A 19264-nucleotide genomic window follows, 5' to 3' on the forward strand; every position below is an offset into this window, starting at 1 on the left:
ATTACAGTCCCCAAGTGTGCTACATGACGAAGAAGAAATGATACTAATGAAAACAAAAATGCTAAATTACTAGGTAGCAAAAGTTAAAATGGCATGAACAAAGGAGCCAAATCTGAACATGCATATAGAGATGTGAGATATGAGATCCTGCCACAGATGATATGATGTTGAGAGTGTCAAAGAATCAATAATCTGAAATAAGCAAGGATACAAAAGCCTTGTATGTAACTATAGAAATCATTACTATGTTTAAAAAGCAAATCAAGAAAGCAACAGTGACTACTAACCTATATATTTACTTTTTATCTCTATAAAATCTTCTTGAGAATAACTTTCACATGAAACAACATCCTAGAGAAAGGTTTGAGAAGCTTGATTTTCATAAATGATATTCTTCACAAACCAAATCTTCGCTGTGACAAAATTGCCTAAGAATGGACAGCAAATATGAGATCCTACTGTGCTCATTCATCATAAAAAAAAATTTGAAAAAACAAAAAGAAACATTTGATTTGCTATAGTAAGAAACAACATGAAAGGGTCTTCTCCAACAAGTTGTCTGCCATCCATATGTTAAAATGATACAAGTTTTCTTAAAAAATTCAACATATATAACTTGGATGATTCTCTAATTATTAGTATCAAGCAAGATATAAAGCCAGGAAACTCATGCCCTTCCATGGCATTTGCAACTATTATGGGGGATATTTAGTAAAGTATAAATGGAAGAGAAATTCCCTTTAAATTGTGAAGTCTTCCAGCTTCTATTTACTAATAACATTTTGGTGATTGCAAAGCCTCCTGAGTGAGAATGATAATTACTCAAAGAATTCAGTCAAACTGTCCACACAGGGAAAGTCAAGTGGATAAAGAAAATTACAAGAGCAAGACAGGAAATAAATGAGATCTCATAAAAGACATTGCCTTTGAAATTAATTGTAGCCTATTCCATTCCAATTGTGAAAACAGGGATCTTCCTGCCGTCTTCTTTTCTTCCTTCCACTTATCTTTAACTTAGAAGAATCATTCCTCTCACAATAGAATTCCCTTTATAAAATTATTCACTGAAATATTATTTTTCTGTACTAGATTTTGTTTTTTTAGAAGCAGCCAAATATACTAGAAAAACAACGACAACAACATGAGATTAGGGTCTAGGAGCCCTATATTCTAGACCCAATCCTGCCTGCAGGATCCTGGGGAGTCATTTCCTTTATTTTTGCCTTGTTTTCAACTGTAAAAATGACACGGTTAGATTGAATGGTCTCTAAGTTCTGCTCCAGTTCAATAACTTTATCTTCACTTAACAAAGTCAAATTGCTTAGCTCCCAGCTTCTCTTTCCAAAAGGATTCTCTTCTGAAAAATCAGAAAGCACTTTATATTATTTCCATGGTGTCGAAGAAAACACCAAAGTTACAAAAAAAAAAACCTGATATCTCCAACCTGTTTTCTCTAAGTGATTCTTTTATTATATTTTATTAATGCATTTTGTTCTTGGTCCAAAAATCACTCCCCAATAATCTGCCTCCTCTCTCTCCTCCCCCAAAATCCCTAAATGATCCTTTTAAACCCAGGAAGGACTAAAATATTTGACATTCTGAGCCCCAAAGTGCTGTCTAGCTTTACAAAAAGCCAAGACGCAAGAAGGAAAGCAAATTTCCTGAAACTGTCCCTCAGAGAACCAGAAAAGGCTGTGGTAAGTATATTCGGAAAAGATGGATGTTATTACAGGCAATGTTCATTTTATCCAATTTTGCTGAATTGATCAAGAAGTCTTTATCCTTCTGTTTATGTCCATTTAAATTGGAAATCAGTCTCCAGCTTGAATTAATGCCAATGACAGGATAATGATTCATTTGGGGACTTGAGTCAAAATCTTTTTGAAGCTAATCAGACAATCTGTCCTTATACAGGAAGTCCTACATTCATCTCTGGACCACTTCATCCTATTTAGAAAATCATGGAGATGTTCTATTCTCAGTATCAAAGTCTTTCCACAGAAGTAACAGAGGCCTTTACAGAGTCATCAAGGGTCTACTTTGTAACTTCTACTATTGTGCAAGAAATTACAACCTAGTGCACTGAAAGTCTGACTATAGCTCCTTAAACATCTGCCTTACTACTCAGGAGGGCTTTAGGATGGGAAGAGAAATTGGTTCAGAAGGTGTTTCTCACCAAATGATGAACATCCAAATATGTCCACAAGTCTCCTGGGCAGGTGAGAAACTTGGGAAGTGTCTCTTACAACGTTTTCTGGCACTATAGAAAGGCATTGGCTCCAGAGTTAGAGAACCCAGGTTTGAATTTTACCTCTGCCACTGGGGAGTTTATGTGACCTTGGGCGAGTCGCAACCTCCCTGAACCTCCATTTCATCTTCTGTCAAATATGTAGGTTGAACTAGAAGCCCTCTGAGGTTTCTTTCAGCTCTCAATCGATAATCCTATGATTCCTAAGGTCCATTACCATTGTAAATTTATGACCTTATGATCTTAAATGATATGAAACAGACAAAAGCAATAGACTCTTCCCAAGGACTGGTGACCAGTGACACATATGCCTGCAAATGGCACGAGGGCTCATTTTCGGGGACACACAGAACACTGGCACATCTGCACCTTCCTGCCACTGTCACCAGTGACGCCTTGTATGCCCACGCTCGCACTTCCCGGCTCCACACTGCCCTCCAGAGTCAATATTCAACTTCCTGATATAGAGAAGACAAAGGACTCAGAACCTTGATATCATGGTCTAGACTAGAGAAGCCAAACTCACAATCTGAGCATTGCAACTCTTCCGAATGTGGCCTGAACTGGATTAACACATAATTGGGAAATATTTGACAAAATAAATAAAAATACAATAGAACATAGATAATCTTAATGTGTCATTTTCCACATCAATATGCAGCTATCAGGAGTCTTTATGTACGTGTGGTTTAGTGGCCCCATTTCTTATCGGAGTTTGACACCACTGGTCTAGACCCTCTGTCTACCATCACCTGTGTAATTTTAGCCAAGTCACTACAACTCTCTTGGCCTCCATTTTACAGATGACCGTGATCCAGTGTTCAAAACTCACCCACCAATCCTGACCTTCATTTGTCTGCTCTAGTTTCATTTCTGGCCCTCATGGATAATTTCCAATTTCTTCCTCTTGTTGTCCTTGTTCAGTTGTGTCCGACTCTTCACACCCCAATCTGGGGTTTTCTTGGCAAAGATACTGAAATGGTTTGCCGTTTCCTTCTCCAGCTCATTTTACAGATGAGGAAACTAAGGCAAACAGGATGAAGTGATTTGCCCAGGGTCACCCAGCTAGTAAGTGTCTGAGGCCAGATTTAAACTCACAAAAATGAATGTTCCTGGCTCCATGATGAAATATGATACTCTTCTCCTTAAAGAGAGTTGATAGACTCAGGGTGCAGATAGAGATTTATGTATTTTTGGACATGGCCAATGTAGGAATTGATTTTGCTTGACTTTGTATGTCTTTTACAAGGGTTCTTCTTTTTTTTCTTTTTTTCAAAGAGGAGGGAGTAGGAGAGAGATAACATATATTTTTGTTAAATGAAAAAATTAAATTTGTAAAAAGCTTCATCCATGCATAAAATGGGTAGAGATACCTAGTAGCAACCTGCCCTCTCCCCCCTCCCAGGTGCAGAGGGCATCAAAAAATGATGGTGGCCTAGCCTGTAGAGAGAAGGGTACTATACCAGGCCTAAAAGGGATTAGCATCCAAATTGAGCCAGTGAGAAAATGAATTCTTTAATGTAATAGAAGGCCGGGGCAGCCTTAAGTTCCGTCTTTGGGGGATCTGCCATCAAAGGGAAGAAATGAGAAAGTGAGGGATAAGAGATTATGAAGGGAAGATAGGTTAAAATGACCAAAGATCTCAAGAGAAAGAAAACTCAATTAAAAACCTTGAGCGCAAGCAGATAAATCAACAAAGAAGATAGAACAGAAGAGAAGATGGACTCCAAAATATCTAAATAAATCCGAGCATCTTTGAAGAAATTTTTCAAGATGAAGGAAAATGAATGAGATGAGGTAGAATCCTATGGATTCCCCAAAAAGCACAGAATCCCAGCAAGATGTCCCAGAATGGTCCAATGGAAAAAAAAGGAATTATAAAAGTAGAATTTATGGCTTGTACGTCAGAAATAATTGGCAGAATAGAAAAACTGGAATCCACAGTGGTGATTTTCTCCAAAGAAATGAAAGAGAAAACAATTATTTAGGAATAGAAATACAAAGAAGTGAAGAACAATCTGGGGGTGGGGGAAGGAGCAGCAACGAATGTTTAAAAAGAACATGTGATCTCTCTATGAGCAAAACATATTGATCTCAAAGTTGTGATATATAAATCTTAACTTAACAACTTGAGAATCACAGGCCACCCAGAAGAACATGACAAGTCAAAAAATCTGAACACCATAATGCAAGAAATCATACGAGAAAACTGCCCAGAATTTCTGAACACAGAATACGAAGTGCCAATCAAAAAAATCCTTAGTTCACCTCCAAAAATTCTTTTTTAATGCAGCAGACTCAAGACACAAAGTGATTAAATTGACCAATTCCAATAAGAAATAACAAATTCTACAAGTAACCAGGCGAAAGATCTTCATATATATAAAGGAAAGAAAATTTGAATAACACAAGATTATTCTGCACCCAGAAACCACAGAAGGGAATGGAATAATGTGTTCTAAAGAGAAAAGGAGCTCAAGATACAACCCAATGGACATCCTCAGCAAACCTGACCCTAATTGTTAATTTTTTTAAAATGTTCAACAAAAGAGTTGCATTTGAAGCATTCTTCTTCCCCCAAAAAAATATACACATACACATATGTAGGTATGTGTGTGTACATATATATCAACATATTTTATCTGAAAACATCTGTAAAGAATAGAAACCTAAGAAAAATAAATACAGCTAACAAGAAAAGTGCAAATAACATAACAAATTATCCTAGAAGAAAAATGAAGAAAAAATAAAAACCCTAATAGAAAAAGATGCCAAAGGAGTTAAAAACAGCAGAAACAACAAAGCAGAAACATAGGAACTATTAAGAGATTTCATTCTAAAACTACACAAGGAAATAAAAATGAACATGGAACATAAATAAAAGATGTATTGGTGAAGGAGTAGGCCTCAAACATCGTGGACAGATGAAACAACTTATTGGCTTTTGGATTTGGTTTTTGTGCGACTAAACTACAGAATGGGTAAACACATAAAAGGGGAGAGGGGAGGAATAAGGTAGAAGGGAGTATGTGATGTACCCTAATCAAGTCAAGGATAAGCAATGAAATGAAGATAACTCCTATAGTCTTTTAGGAGAAGAGCTGCTATGGAATAATGGGTATGATGCCAAAAGGAAAGATTGAAACAGAGTTGAAAAAAGTGGAAATTTCAATTCAGTTATGAGAGGGAGTGCCACTAAAGACTACTCCCATGGAGGAGGGAGAGAGAGAATCCTTAATGGGAGATGGGAATCTTATAATGGGCATAATTTGCAGGGAGTCATTGCTTAGAAAGACTACTACCTCTGAGAAAGTTATGCTTCCATGGACAGCATCTTGCTTCAGGAGGGGAATCAGAGCTGCTGGTGGTAAACGACATCCAGAAGAATGAGAGAACATGGACCCGCAGAGGAGATTTCATGGGAAAGAAAATGATCATGAAGAGGGCAGGGAAAAGAAATGGAGCACAGAAATCATAGTACATGGATGTGATGAAATGTTACTGCACTATAAAAAATGAAGAACATGATAAATACAGGAAACATGGAAAGACTTACATGGTTTGATACAAAGTGAAGCAGAAAGAAGAAAGCAACATACATAATTATCACAACAATGAAAATGCAAAGAACCACCACAAAACAAAGTAAAATGTTGATAAGTTATAAGAAACAAGCTTAGCACCAAAGAAAAGATATGAAAAGATACTTCTCCCCACCACCACCACCACCACGATGAAACCCTCTCCATTCCTTTCTAGAAGTGGGGAAGGAGACATTCCACAGTTATGAAACATTACATATAGCATCAGAATTTTTCAATATGTTCATTGATTATACTAAAATCTTGTGTTACTTTTGTGTTTTGTTTCTTTTTAAAAAATTTATTTGTTATAATCAATAGCTCCTTGGGAAGGGAATCAGGAGAAGAAATCCTGGCCAATCTAGGCGATACAAAAAAGTAAAAATCTGTTTTTAAAAAAGAAAAGTTTATTCTTCCCTCCCTGGTTCAATAGGGAAAATTCACATGTCTTCCCATTGAATGGAAAAAATATATATAACCTCCCTGGAAGAAAAAAGATAATAAGAAAGAACATGGTCTGAATATCTATAACTGTCCCAGTCATTGTTCAAGTGTAACAGGCTTCAGGAAGAGATGTGAGAGGGAGCTGTGGTGGCTATGAGCTATTTCCACAGTGAATGGGGAAGAACCTACATAAACATTAAGGACGTCAAGTTGTATGGGAGAAGTTGGAACTCCACTCATCCTCTTCACAGCTGCCTAGAAAGTTGAACTGAGAAGTAAAGTTGCCAATTCTTTGAAAAACAGAAATTGCTTCTCTAGCAACTTAAAACATAGAAAATGGGCAGCTGAGCTCAATCACTTCCCTGCTAACACCCAGAAACAGGCAATGAGATGAGAGCAGCTATGCTCCTGAAGAACATCAGTGAAAGGGAATTACAGAAACTTAATTGCCAAATCTAATGGCCTCTTCTAGTCTTCATCTTTGACCTCTCTACCCCTTTTCACGCTGTTTATCATACCTCCTTCTTGATACCCTCTCCCCTCTTGGATTCCATGGTGCTTCCCTTTGGAGGTTCTCCTTTTTGTCTGGTTATTTCTTTTCTGTGCCCTGTGCTAAGTCCAGCTTCCCGTCTCCTAAGTGTGGGTGACTTCTAAGGATCTTACCTGAGCATCCTTTTCTCCCTAACATTCCTCTCTTCTGACCTTAGGTCTTATATCTTCAACTGCCTATTGGACATTTCAAATTGGACGTCCTGTACACATCTTAAACTTAACATGTCCAAAACTGAACTCTTTATCTTTACCCCCAAACCTTCCCCTCTTACTGACTTCCCTATAACCTTCCAGGGCACCAGCACCCTCCAGGTGTCATCCTCAACTTCTCCCTTTCTCTCTCCCCTCTATATTCAGAGTTGCTAAGTCCTGTTAATTTGACCTTCTCTCCTCTGACATTGCTAAAGCCTGGTGCAAGCCCTCATCAACTCAAACATGCATCTTTAACATAGCTTTCTACGTGGATTCCTCAAGTCTTTTCCCCCTCATTCTGTCCTCCACTCAGATGTCAAATCAATCTATTTAAGCATAAGTCTGACCATGTCATGCCCTTCCCTGCAATAAACTCCAGTGGCTTCCTATTTCTCCTGGGATCAAATACACAATCCTCTCTTTGGCTTTTAAAGTCCTTTATAACCTGACACCTTCCTACCTTTCTAGCCTTCTTACATTTTATTCTTTTTATACATCGTCTACAACCCAATGATATTGGCCTCACATATGACACACCATCTCATGACTGATGCCTTTTCATTGACTGTCCCCCATACCTGTAATGTTCTACCTAGTTGTCTGCACTTCCTAGCTTCCTTAAATTTCTTTAGTTCTCCACTAAAACCCCACCTTCTACAAGAAGCCTTTCCTGGGACCCCCTCAATGCTAGTGTCTTTGCTCTGAAATTATCTCCAATTTACCATGTACACAACTTGTTGACACAGGATTGTTTTGCATGCTGTTTTCCCCATTCCAAGCTCCTTGAGCATAGGGACTATTTCTACCTTTCTTTGTATCCCCAAAACTTAGCACAGTGACTAGCACATTATCGTTCTTGTTCCCTTCATTTTCAGCCAACTTTTTGTGACCCCATTTGGGGTTTTCTTGGCAAAAATGCTGGAGTTGTTTACCATTTCATTTTCCAGCTCATTTTACAGATGAGGAAACCAAGGCAAACAGGGTTAAGTGACTTCCCCAGGGTCACATAGCTAGTATCTGAGGCCAGATTTGAACTCAGGAAGATGAGTCTTCCTGATTCTAGGCCTGACACTCTATCTGCTTTACTACCTGACTGCCAACATTTATTAAGATAAAATATTGTTGACTTCCCTGAAGGTCTTATCTACTGTCATCAACTGGATTTATTAACTTTATTCAAACAGTTCTCAAAGCCATACATACAACTTTTATTCTATCCTGATCTTCAGCCTCATATTTCCAACTCTTCCTTCAACATGACAAGCCTCTATTGTAGGAATGACAAAGAGAGCAGAAATTGGTCTCTTGGCCTAACGACCAAAGCACACACCCTGAGGTCTGGCTAGCATGGAAAGTTGCTCTAACTGGTGAGTGACTCAAATTCGTGCTCTTTCTTCTCAGCCTAGTTCTGGATCATGTTCACAACTATCACCTGTGCCTGTGTTCAAAGTGGAAACAGACAATATAGGCACAGTGGGCACTTTGTTCATAACTTAGAAAACCTAAGTGGTTACAGTGAAATGTAACTGTAACTTGAACAAGAAGTTAAAGAAAGAAAAACAAAACCCTTAACCAAGCACACATTTGGATATGGATGAAGCTAACACCCCACCAAGGGCTTTGGCAACAGTTATTTAAGGATCATGTAGAGTAGAACAATTCACTAAGGCAGGTAAGTGGTACAGTGGACATAGCGCCAGGCCTGAAGACAGGAAGACCCAAGTTCAAATGTGACTTCAGATACTTAATAGCTGTGTTACCCTAAGCAAGTCATTTAACCCTGTTTGTCTCCGTTTCCTCATCTGTAAAATGAGCTGGAGAATGACAAGGTAAACCTCTCCAGTATTTTTGCCAAGAAAACCCTAAATGGGGTCATAGAGAGTCAGACATGACTGAAAAATGGCTAAACAGCGACAACAATTCACTGATTCCAAAAGAAAGGGGGAAAAGTTTTATAAGAGTTCAGCCAAGGGATGAGAGAATAGTGAACATACTGGAATCAAAAAAGAGGTTAAGTCTATGGTGATGCAGCAAATAGGATTACAAAGGCATTACAACTACATATTAGCAAGACATTTAATATGCAACCTAAGAGATAGCCTCAAGGCTACTTGTAATCAAAAAAAAAGAGGTAGGATAATCAGAGAGCAGTAGTGGATCATAAAGCAATAGGTGGATAAGCCAAGGGTTGCATAGATGTCCACAAAATATTAAAAGAATGCCCAGCTGATCTCTAAAGAATCGGATAGACACTTATGGTCAAGAATTTCATGGGATGAGGTTTTGTTCGATGAGAAGTGCGAGAGCAAAGGGAAGTATTTGCACCGATGGGATCGCAGGTCTATTGACACAGTCAAATACGTAAGTTGTCTAGTCACCTCTAAGGCAGGTTAAAGCTTTTGAGAGATCTTTTGTATTGTCCCATGAACATTTTTTTTCAGTGTTCTCAGACCAGCATGAGACTAAAACATAATAATAGTTTGGAAATAAATCTTCCCAAAGCTATAGACTTAAGAATGAATACTCCAAAAGATGGTAGAGATGGAACTTCTAATCAGCTCAAGAAGAGAAAAGATAAAAGTATAGATGATAGGCATGTGGCAGAATCTAGAGATATTTGGAAACATCCATACTTACGCTTTTGAGATACATGCCATAGAGGAAAATGTACCATCCCATAAGCTATCCCTCAAGTCTCTTATGTCAGAAACAACTCTTGTCTCCACAAATCATAGGCACTGACACAATGGGGCATGTCTCAGTTTCCTTAAAAAGAGAGTCCTTCTGAATTCCGTTCCCAAGAGTCCCAGTTCAACCTACAAGGAAGAAAGGGAGATTTCCTGGTTATGTTGTATACCTGTAGTCACAGGAGCAGCTTCTGTCCATGGGAGAGTGGTCGGAGCTGGGGTTACAGCTTGATTAGAAGTTGATTTCTGAGGAAGAGCTGCTGTTGTTAATTTGAGAGTGACTGTAGTCAATTGGTATGTCATTACAGTTGTTAGGTTAGAAATGGCTGAAGTGGTCATTTGGAGAGCTGTTGTGGCCATCGTAGCCGGACAAGTGGTTGTAGCCAGATGAGTAGTTACAGCAGGAAGAGCAGTTGTAGCAGGAAGAGGAGTTGTGGCCAACTGAGTAGTTGTAGGTAGATGAGTCGTTGTAGTCGGAGGAGTAGTTGTTGTCGGAGGAGTAGTTGTAGTCGGAGGAGTAGTTGTTGTCGGAGGAGTAGTTGTAGTCGGAGGAGTAGTTGTAGTCAGACGAGGAGTTGTAGTTGGAGCTGAAGTAGCCAAATAAAAGATATATCTGACACCAAATACAGGGCAAGAGAAATATAGATTCAAAAATAAACACAAAAACAGAGACTGTACTCAGCTAAGAACATCACATTTTTAGTTCTAGAAGATTCCACTATGTAAAACATTCAGCTGCCTATGATTTCATACTAAAGAGCCAGTATTACTTACATATGTAGATTCTGCTTAGCTCTAATAAGCCAAGAAAGGTCCACTTATTTTTTAGTGAACATGGAAATAGGTATATCAACTGCTGAGATCAGTAAGTGAATTCAAATTTTTGCAGAGTAGTATACTCAGTATTGGTTGAACTGTAGACTTTACCCTACATACTATAAGTTCATATATAAGTAACCTGTGTGTATACTTAAAAATACAAATAACCAAAATTGCAAATGATATGAAAATGAGAAATGATTTATCAGACGTAATCTTCTCTCAGGAAGATAAACTATATCTACTTTGGAAGCATATGTAGGTTTTCAGCACTACTCTTTGCTACTGCATATTTAATCTTCAATTCCCATTACTTCCTAAGAAAACAATCTCTAGCAACCCTGTTTCATAAATCCGAAAATTTCCTTTCCTAACACACAACTGTTGGCTTACCTTTCTCCAGCTGCAGAACCACTTCCTTTTTGATATCGTTAAACCACCCAGGCACCTCTATCCGGCAACAGTATGTGCCAATATCGCCTTCATTTGTGTTTTTGATTGTCAGGGTCACATCACCTCTCCAGATATTTCCTCGAAGTTCATAGTTTGAAGACTTCGACCATGTCACTCGTCTTCCATCAGTCCTGATAACCTCTGCACCGCATTTGCTATTGGGACATTTATCCTTTCCCCAGCACATCACATGAGTCTTTCTATTTGTAACTCTGTAGAAACAAGGCAACTGTACAGAGTGACCCAAAAACCCAGTCACAGTGTTTGCTATGGCTTGGGCTGCACAAAAAGAGAGAGAAACTCAAGTCAAGCACACTGAATTTCCATGTTTTCTTTTCTACTGCTTCTCTAATAGGAGGAAACTGAAGCAAATAGGGTTTCATAACTTGCCTGGATCACACAGCTAGTAAATATCTGAGTACAGATTTGAACTCAGAAAGATGAGTCTTCTTGAATCCAGCCCCACCTAGTTGCCCTGGGAGTACATTAGATGGCCTCCAAGGGCCCTTATAGTCTTAGATCTATCTATAATTCCTAGTCCAGCATACTTCCCTCTATACCACTCTCCCTTGAACTACAAAGGATCTCAAAGCTTATTCATTTTTTTAGGGTTGTAGTCTCCAAACTTTTACGTTGTTGAGCGCACACTTCCCATTTTCTGAGTATTTTTTTTGTGAATTATATACATGTACTAACATACTAACAATTATGTATGCTATAAAAAGAAATTTTTTAAAGAACTAAAGACAAAGTACCTTTTTTTGGCAATTAGGGTGAAGTGACTTGCCCAGGGTCACCCAGCTGTTAAGTGTCAAGTGTCTGAAGTCTGATTTGAACTCGGGTCCTCCTGACTCCAAGGCAGGCGCGCTATCCACTGCACCACCTAGCTGCCCCAAAATAACTTCTTGTTCTGGAGTCAATAAGGAATGTGAAGTTTATTAAGTAAAAGAATGGTGTGTTCACACCTTTACTTTTGGGAAAATCACTTAGGCAGTTATGTAAAGGATGGGTTGGATTGAGAGGCTTGAAGTAGGAACACCAATAATGTAGCTAACCCATTAGTCCATGTGAAAGGTGATGAGGGCCTTAACTAGGATGTTAAATACATTATTTAATGTAATTTTTAATGATAACAATAAAATTAAATAATTAATATAACACTAGAAATAATTAATCAATAATGATAATTAGAGGCCATCTATTCCAACCTCCTCCTTTTACAGAGGAGAGAACTGAGACCCAGAGAGGTGCTGTCACTTGCCCAAGATCACATAGGTAATAATGGAGCCAGGATTCAAACCCAGGTCTTCTGGCATTATTTAAAATTATGTTAAATTATTTAAAATTATTAAAATAACAATGTTAAATACACTGGGGAGAGGAAGAATTTTTTAAATTTATTTTATTTTTAATTTATGGAATAAAACAAGCATTTCCATAACATAGCATAATAAGAAAGATGACTGAACATGAAACTGCAAATCTATTATATACATCATGCTATTCCTTTTAAATATTTAATAAAGTTATCATGTAAATTTCTTTTTCGTTATTTTCTTCTGTCCCTTCCACCCCTGCCCTAGAAATGACTACCATTAAACACAAATGGGCATATAGATATAGATATAGATATAGATATAGATATAGATATAGATATAGATATAGATATAGATATAGATATAGATATAGATATAGATATAGATATAGATATAGATATAGATATAGCTATAGAGATATAGATATAGATATAGATATAGATATAGATATAGATATAGATATAGATATAGATATAGATATAGATATAGATATAGATATAGATATAGATATAGATATAGATATAGATATAGATATAGATATAGATATAGATATAGATAGATAGATATAGATATAGATATAGATATAGATGTAGATGTAGATGTAGATGTAGATGTAGATGTAGATAGATATAGATATAGATATAGATATAGATATAGATATAGATATAGATATAGATATAGATATAGATATAGATATAGATATAGATATAGATATAGATATAGATATAGATATAGATATAGGTATATATATGTATGTATGTATACACACACACACACACACATATATATGATCATCCTATACTTCTATTTATCAGTTCTTTCTCTGGAAGATGCACACAATGTCTTTTTTCATATGTTAACAAATTACATTAAATGAAGTTGTGAAAACAGAAATCAGATTTGGCAAGTGATTGGACATGAAAGGTGAGAGAGAGAGTGAAAAGTCTAGTTGTGCAGCTAACACTTTGATCATGGGTGACTGAAAGGATAGCGGTATCTTCTACTGAAATAAGGAAGTTTGGAAGAGGAGTGGTTTGGGAAGAAAAGATAGTAAAATGAAATCTGTGGTAGAGATCATAACTCATCCATGCCTTCTTAGCCCATGAGACTCCTTCTGTTGCCTGGAAAATGAAAAAAAAAAGGGTGCAAGGAGATGGAGAAAGATTTTTACAAATCACAGCATAGGAGTATAGAACCTGCCCAGCACAGCCGCAAAAGGTGATCTGGGAAGAAGGGCTCAGGTGTGCAAAGGGCGATGGGAGAGGGACGTGCTTTTCCTGCTCAGTTGCTGGTGTGGTGCCAATACAGGGTTAGATTTTCATCACTTTGAGAGGCTGACTATAGGAGGGATTTTCCTAAAGCTTAAATTGGATCAGGTCACATCTGTGTGTCCCTCTTTCACATGTGTGCATGCATGTGTGCGCAAACACACACACATAAAAAAACACACTCAATAAATTCAAGTGACTCCCTATTGCTTCCAGGATCAAATACAAAATGATCTGCTTGGTATTCAAAACCTTTCATAATCTCTCCCCCTACTTTACAGTCTTCTTATACTTTACTCCACAATACGTAATTAATCCATTGACTTTGGCCTCCTGGCCATTCCATGAACAAGACGCTCCATCTCTTAGCTCTGTGCTTTTCTCTGGCTTTCCCTCATGGAGAGCCTGGAATGTTCTCCCTTCCCCACCCTTCCTACTGATCCCCCTGGCTTCTTTTAAGTTCCAACTAAAATCCCATCTTTTACTGGAAACCTTCTCCAATCCCTCTTAATTCTAGTGCCTTCCCTCTGTTATTTCCTATTTATCCTGTGTATGGTTTGTTTTGCATATATTTGTTCGCCTGTTGTCTCCCCCATTAGACTGTAAGCTCCTCGAGGGCAAGGACTGTCTTTTGCCTCTTTTTGCATCCCCAGCCCTTATCACAGTGTCTGGAACATAGCAGGAGTTTAATACCTGTTGATTGAGGTTGGAAACTTGCTTACTCATAGAAGATGAATAGTAGGATTGGAGCCACATTGGTTGATCTGATTTGGAGGCAGAGGTGGTTGTGTTGGAGAGAAGGCTTGCCACAGGAGACAAGAACTGCCACAGGGAGGGTGTAATGCGATCCATCTTCCCATCTTCCAATCATTTAATCACACATGACTTGGGGTCATACCACAGTCTCCCCAAGGGATAGAACCCCCACTTTGGAGACCACTGTACTAAAGTGTAGAAGACCCACCTGTCTTTCACTCAATTGTATGAAAGTGCTTGTGGAGTCAGTGAGACCAGTAACTATCAGAATAATACAATTATTGGCCATAGATTCAGAAGAGACTTTAGTGGCCATCTAGGAAGCCAAATGGTTCTGGCATTATTTAAAATTATGCTAAATTATTTAAAATTATTAAAATAACGTGATGTTAAGTATATTGGGGAGGAGGAAGAATTTTTTTAAACTTATTTTATTTTTAATTTATGGAATAAAATAAGCATTTCTATAACATAGTATGATAAAAAAAAAGATGACTGCACATGAAACTGCAAATCTATGGTGTACAATTTGCTATTCCTTTTAAATATGTAATAAAGTTATCATGTAAATTTATTTTTCTTTCTTTTCTTCTGTCTCTTCTACCCTGCCCTAGAAATGACTACCATTAGATACAAGTAGGCTATATATATATATATATATATATATATAATATATATATATATATATATATATATATAATCCAGAAATCATTCCATGAGATTATGTAGCACTATCCTGCCATCTCATCACTCCCAACTCTTTCCAAGATGGATGGAGTCCCTGGCTAACAAAAAGAGCTTCAGGGATTGGGATTCCTCATTCCAATAGAGTATTAAACTCACTGACTTCCAATGAGTTTAATCATCCAGTCAAATGAGCCAACCAGAAGGGTGTTAAATGTGACAAAGTTACCAAGCTGCCTCCTGCCTGGGAGAGAAGAACACAGGAGTCTCCTTATTGCCTAGATAAACATAACCAAATTAAAAAAAAAATGCTTATTGAGTTTGAAGAAACTGGCTGCTCATGCAAAAGTATAACTAGATTCACACTTGCCCTCTTTTGTTTCATTTTTCCAGTCAGACTTACATAATATCCTCCTCATACCACAGTTAGCCTAGGCATAAGAGGACACCTAAAAAGTGTGTTTTGAGCAGACTATAAAATATTCCTTTGGTTTATCCTTCTCCCTGCCCTGAAAATCTGCATCATTAAGATCACTCTTTTGAGTTAGCTGAAAAAGATGGAGCATGAACTCCAGAAGGACACTTAAAACACATCAGCTAAGTACCTACTGTGATCCAGGTATCGTTCTAAGGGCTGTAGTTACACAAGCAAAAATGAAACCATTCCTGCCCTCCAGGAGCTTATATTCTATTGAGGGAAACAACAAGTAAACATATAAGTAATAAAATAAATACAAAATGAAGACAAAGTGTTATGGGAAAGTAAACTAACAACTTGGGAAGGAGGGTCCAGGAAAAGCAGCATATGCTACCTGGAAGGGGAAGGAGAAATGGGACCAAAGAGCCAACTAGCCCTCTCCCTTTAAAATTTGAGCATGGCCTTTGGATGGGGGAGGGCAGTTAGGTGATGCAGTGGATACAGCACAGGCCTGGAGTCAGATAGACTCCTCTTGAGTTCATATCTGACCTCAGATACATACTAGCTGTGTGACCCTGGGCAAGTCACTTAACCTTGTTTGCCTCAGTTTCTTCACCTGTAAAGTGAGCTGGAGAAGGAAATGGCAAACCGCTTTAGTGTCTTTGTCAAGAAAACCCCAAAGGGGGTCAGAGAGTTGGACATGACTAAAAACAACTGAACAGCAGGAACAATGGATCAGGAAATGGCCACATTATGGTTCATGCACAGAATGGAAGGTTATTTCACTGTAAGAAATGATGACTATGAAAAATCCAGAGAAACACGGGAGGGCATAAACTAATACAGAAGTAAGCCAAACCAGAAAAACCATATACACAACATATATGGAAAGAATTTTGTAAAAGAAACTCAACAATTATGATCAAGAGATTTGAAAATGCACCTTCTTCGTTTCTTTGTGGAGGTTGGAGACAATGGGTGAGGGACATTGCTTACACTGGAGGATTTGGGTGATTGATGCATTTGCTGAACTCTTTTTTTTTTTCTCTTTCTGTTTTGTTCTTTGTTACAAGAGATGGTTCACTGAGTAGGGGAGGGAGAGGGTAACATTTAGATAAGAAGGTTACATCAAAATGAAAGTTTTAACAAATAAACATTTTACACATTAGCATAGATTCAATGATTCTGTCCTGATGAGCAGAAACTATTTTAATTTTAGTCTTTGTATTCCTAGTACCTGGTATAGTGACTGACATAGATTCAGTCCTAAGTAAAGGCTTGTTCAATTCAATTCAGTTGAATCCTTTGTCAGCTTAACTAGTTGTTCCCTTGAGAAAATAAAGAATAGAGTCCTATGATATCAAGTGGATAGATCTAAGTTGGGAGTTCAGAAGTTGGGATTGGTGGGAAAATGCGGAACCTAGGGCACTTCAGATGAATGGCCCCAGGTGTGGCTTTCAAAGGGAGAGAAAAGGAGGCTGATAGAAGGCATGAGAAGACCATCTACGTTTACCGCTTCTCTCCCCACAGCATACACACACCCACACACACACACACACACACACACACACACACACACACACACACACACACACACACACACACACACACACGAGAACCCAAAGGCAGGGTCCAGAAAGCAAATTTTACCTAATTCACCATTTTATGTTCTTCCAGGCTGTTGGTTGGAAGGGGTTAATAGACAAAAAGGAAACATTGCCCCGTTGAAAACTCTTTCTTCCCTTAAGAGTAAACATGAAACACCTGATTTCCTGAGTCCAATTTCCAACTAGAATCATAAACAAGGACTGTTTCATAGATTTGATTTGGGACAAAGATATAAGGTATGGCACGGGTAAAGGCACACCCTGTGGGCAAAAAAGGTGGTCCATGGAAGTTACTGCCCACATGGTTAGAAAAAACCCTGACCTGTTATCAAAGACAGATATAACACTGTTTTCATTCTTCACATTGCTATGTAGAGAGAAGTGAGAATCTTGTGGTCAAAACCAAAGATATACACTACTGGCCAAGATAGGTGACTCAAAAGGTTTTTACCATTTTCAGTAAATCAGAAAATAAGATAGGTGTGCTTTGTTAGCTTCACCCACAGCTATGATATGTATATACAACAACAACAACAAAATGCATCTTCCTCTTTTTAAAATTCTTTGTCACATGAGATGGCTCTCTGAACAGCCGGGGCAAGAGGAACATATTTGAAAATGAAGGTGATTTCAAACAAAATATGGGAATTTTTTACAAGTATTTTTTTATTAAACTTTAAACATGCCCCTGAAAACACAAAACTTTTGGAATGGTGTCTACAAATCACAGAATTGGATCTGGAAGGGATCTAAGAGATCATCTATTCCAACCTTCTCATTTATAGTTCATTAAACCGAGTCCTAAAGAGGTAAAATGATTTGCCTAAGATCACACAACTCCTAAGGAATAAAGTTAGAATTCAGGGTTATGTCTTCTGACTCTACAGCTAGTACACTTCCCTCTAGGCCACACCAATGCCATAATACTTATAATATGTTTGAGAATTATTTCAACTTGTGACTTTGCCTATTAACAAGTGATTTGACCAAGGTCATAATGACGGAGCCAGGTCAAACTCTTAGATCTATTGAACCCACCCAGACCAATAGCCTTTTCATTACGCTGCCAAAAATTTTTTAAAAAGCCAAAGTTATTTGCTAACTTAGCTTAATACATAAAGTTGGAATCACAGACTGTGAGAGGTGGAATGACCTTAGAGGCAATCTAGTCCAACCTTCTTATTTTTCCCAGATAAAGAAACCGAAGTCCCCAAAAAGGAAGCTACTTGCCCCGGAGGTCATACAGATAATAATTTAAAGAATTGGGATTCGAACCTAGATCTTCTGGCTCTATATCCAGCGTGCTGTTGCTTCACTTACACCATTCAGACCAACAGCTGCATCCCTATACTAGTCTCTTATGCCAGTGTTCTTTCCTCTATGCTAAATGTTGTCCTTTATGCACAACCAAAAACCATAAACTATAAAGTGGAAGAAAGAAATATCCTCTGAAGCTTCTCTACCTCAGCAAATGTCCTCTGACTTACAGCAGGCAGGAATGGAGCTAAGAAGCCTGATAGGAGCTTAGATCAGAATAAGCGCCCCTGTGACCATGGCCCAGCTGACAACATCTACCTAAGTATTTTCTGCTTTCCATCTTATGTCACCCCCTGCATCTGTCTTTTCTTTTAAATTCTGTTACCTCCAACATGAGCACCTCCCACAAATTCCCAAGCCAGCAGCTGGAAGACCCCCAGTCTAAAAAAAAACAACCAGGAGAGGACCCATAATGAAAAAGAGGGGCGCCACTTGATTCTTCACTGAGAGATGTGTCAGTGACTTCAACAATCCATCAGAAGCATAAGGTGCATACTAGTGAATCACCCTCTGGGGAACTGTGCTGAACAAACCTCAGAACACTTACTCAGACAGAGCTCAATAACCATCCAGAGACGCAGCGCTCCACTGGTCATTTTGGCTAGTTCCCGATCCTGAGATGCTGTGTCTCCTTTCAAAATACATTGCTTATAAATGCTAGAATGCTGACAGGGTCGAACCCTTTGAGTTTCAGTTCTCTGTTCGCTTCAAACTTTTTTTTTTCATCTCCTCCTAAATGGCCTCTCAAGATATGGGATTTGCTGAGCACACTTTCCTAGATACTGGGGGTTGGATCGAGGATGCCTGTGTGTGCATGGTTGCATTTTGCAATCTTTGCAATTGCTCAGCATTCTGAGGAAAGACAGCCTGAATGACCAAAATGGTGAGTTTTTTGTTTGTTTTCGTTTAATTTTTTTTTTTT

The 19264-nt window shown here is 38.2% G+C and overlaps 1 protein-coding gene across 2 annotated transcripts in view; it reads right to left on the reverse strand.

Moving 5' to 3' along the window:
- The window catches only part of LOC110199719 (uncharacterized), a 35182-nt gene extending 16185 nt beyond the window's left edge, over positions 1-18997 (reverse strand). Inside the window, exons 1-4 of one of the 2 annotated variants that reach the window (XM_078150534.1) lie at positions 18890-18942; positions 11732-11886; positions 10917-11255; positions 9875-10291 (exon numbers count right to left, since the gene is read on the reverse strand). In XM_078150534.1, coding sequence (XP_078006660.1) covers positions 9875-10291; positions 10917-11163 — 664 coding nt within the window. In that variant the 5' untranslated portion in view covers positions 11164-11255; positions 11732-11886; positions 18890-18942. Of the gene's footprint in view, positions 1-9874; positions 10292-10916; positions 11256-11731; positions 11887-18889 lie in introns of both variants that reach the window. The other variant, XM_020974616.2, reaches the window with a different exon arrangement.
- Positions 18998-19264: the final 267 nt, after the last annotated feature.

This window comes from Phascolarctos cinereus, unplaced genomic scaffold (assembly GCF_003287225.1).
Source record: "Phascolarctos cinereus isolate Bilbo 61053 unplaced genomic scaffold, phaCin_HiC Scaffold_2;HRSCAF=192, whole genome shotgun sequence".
NCBI classification, from domain to species: Eukaryota; Metazoa; Chordata; class Mammalia; order Diprotodontia; family Phascolarctidae; genus Phascolarctos; species Phascolarctos cinereus.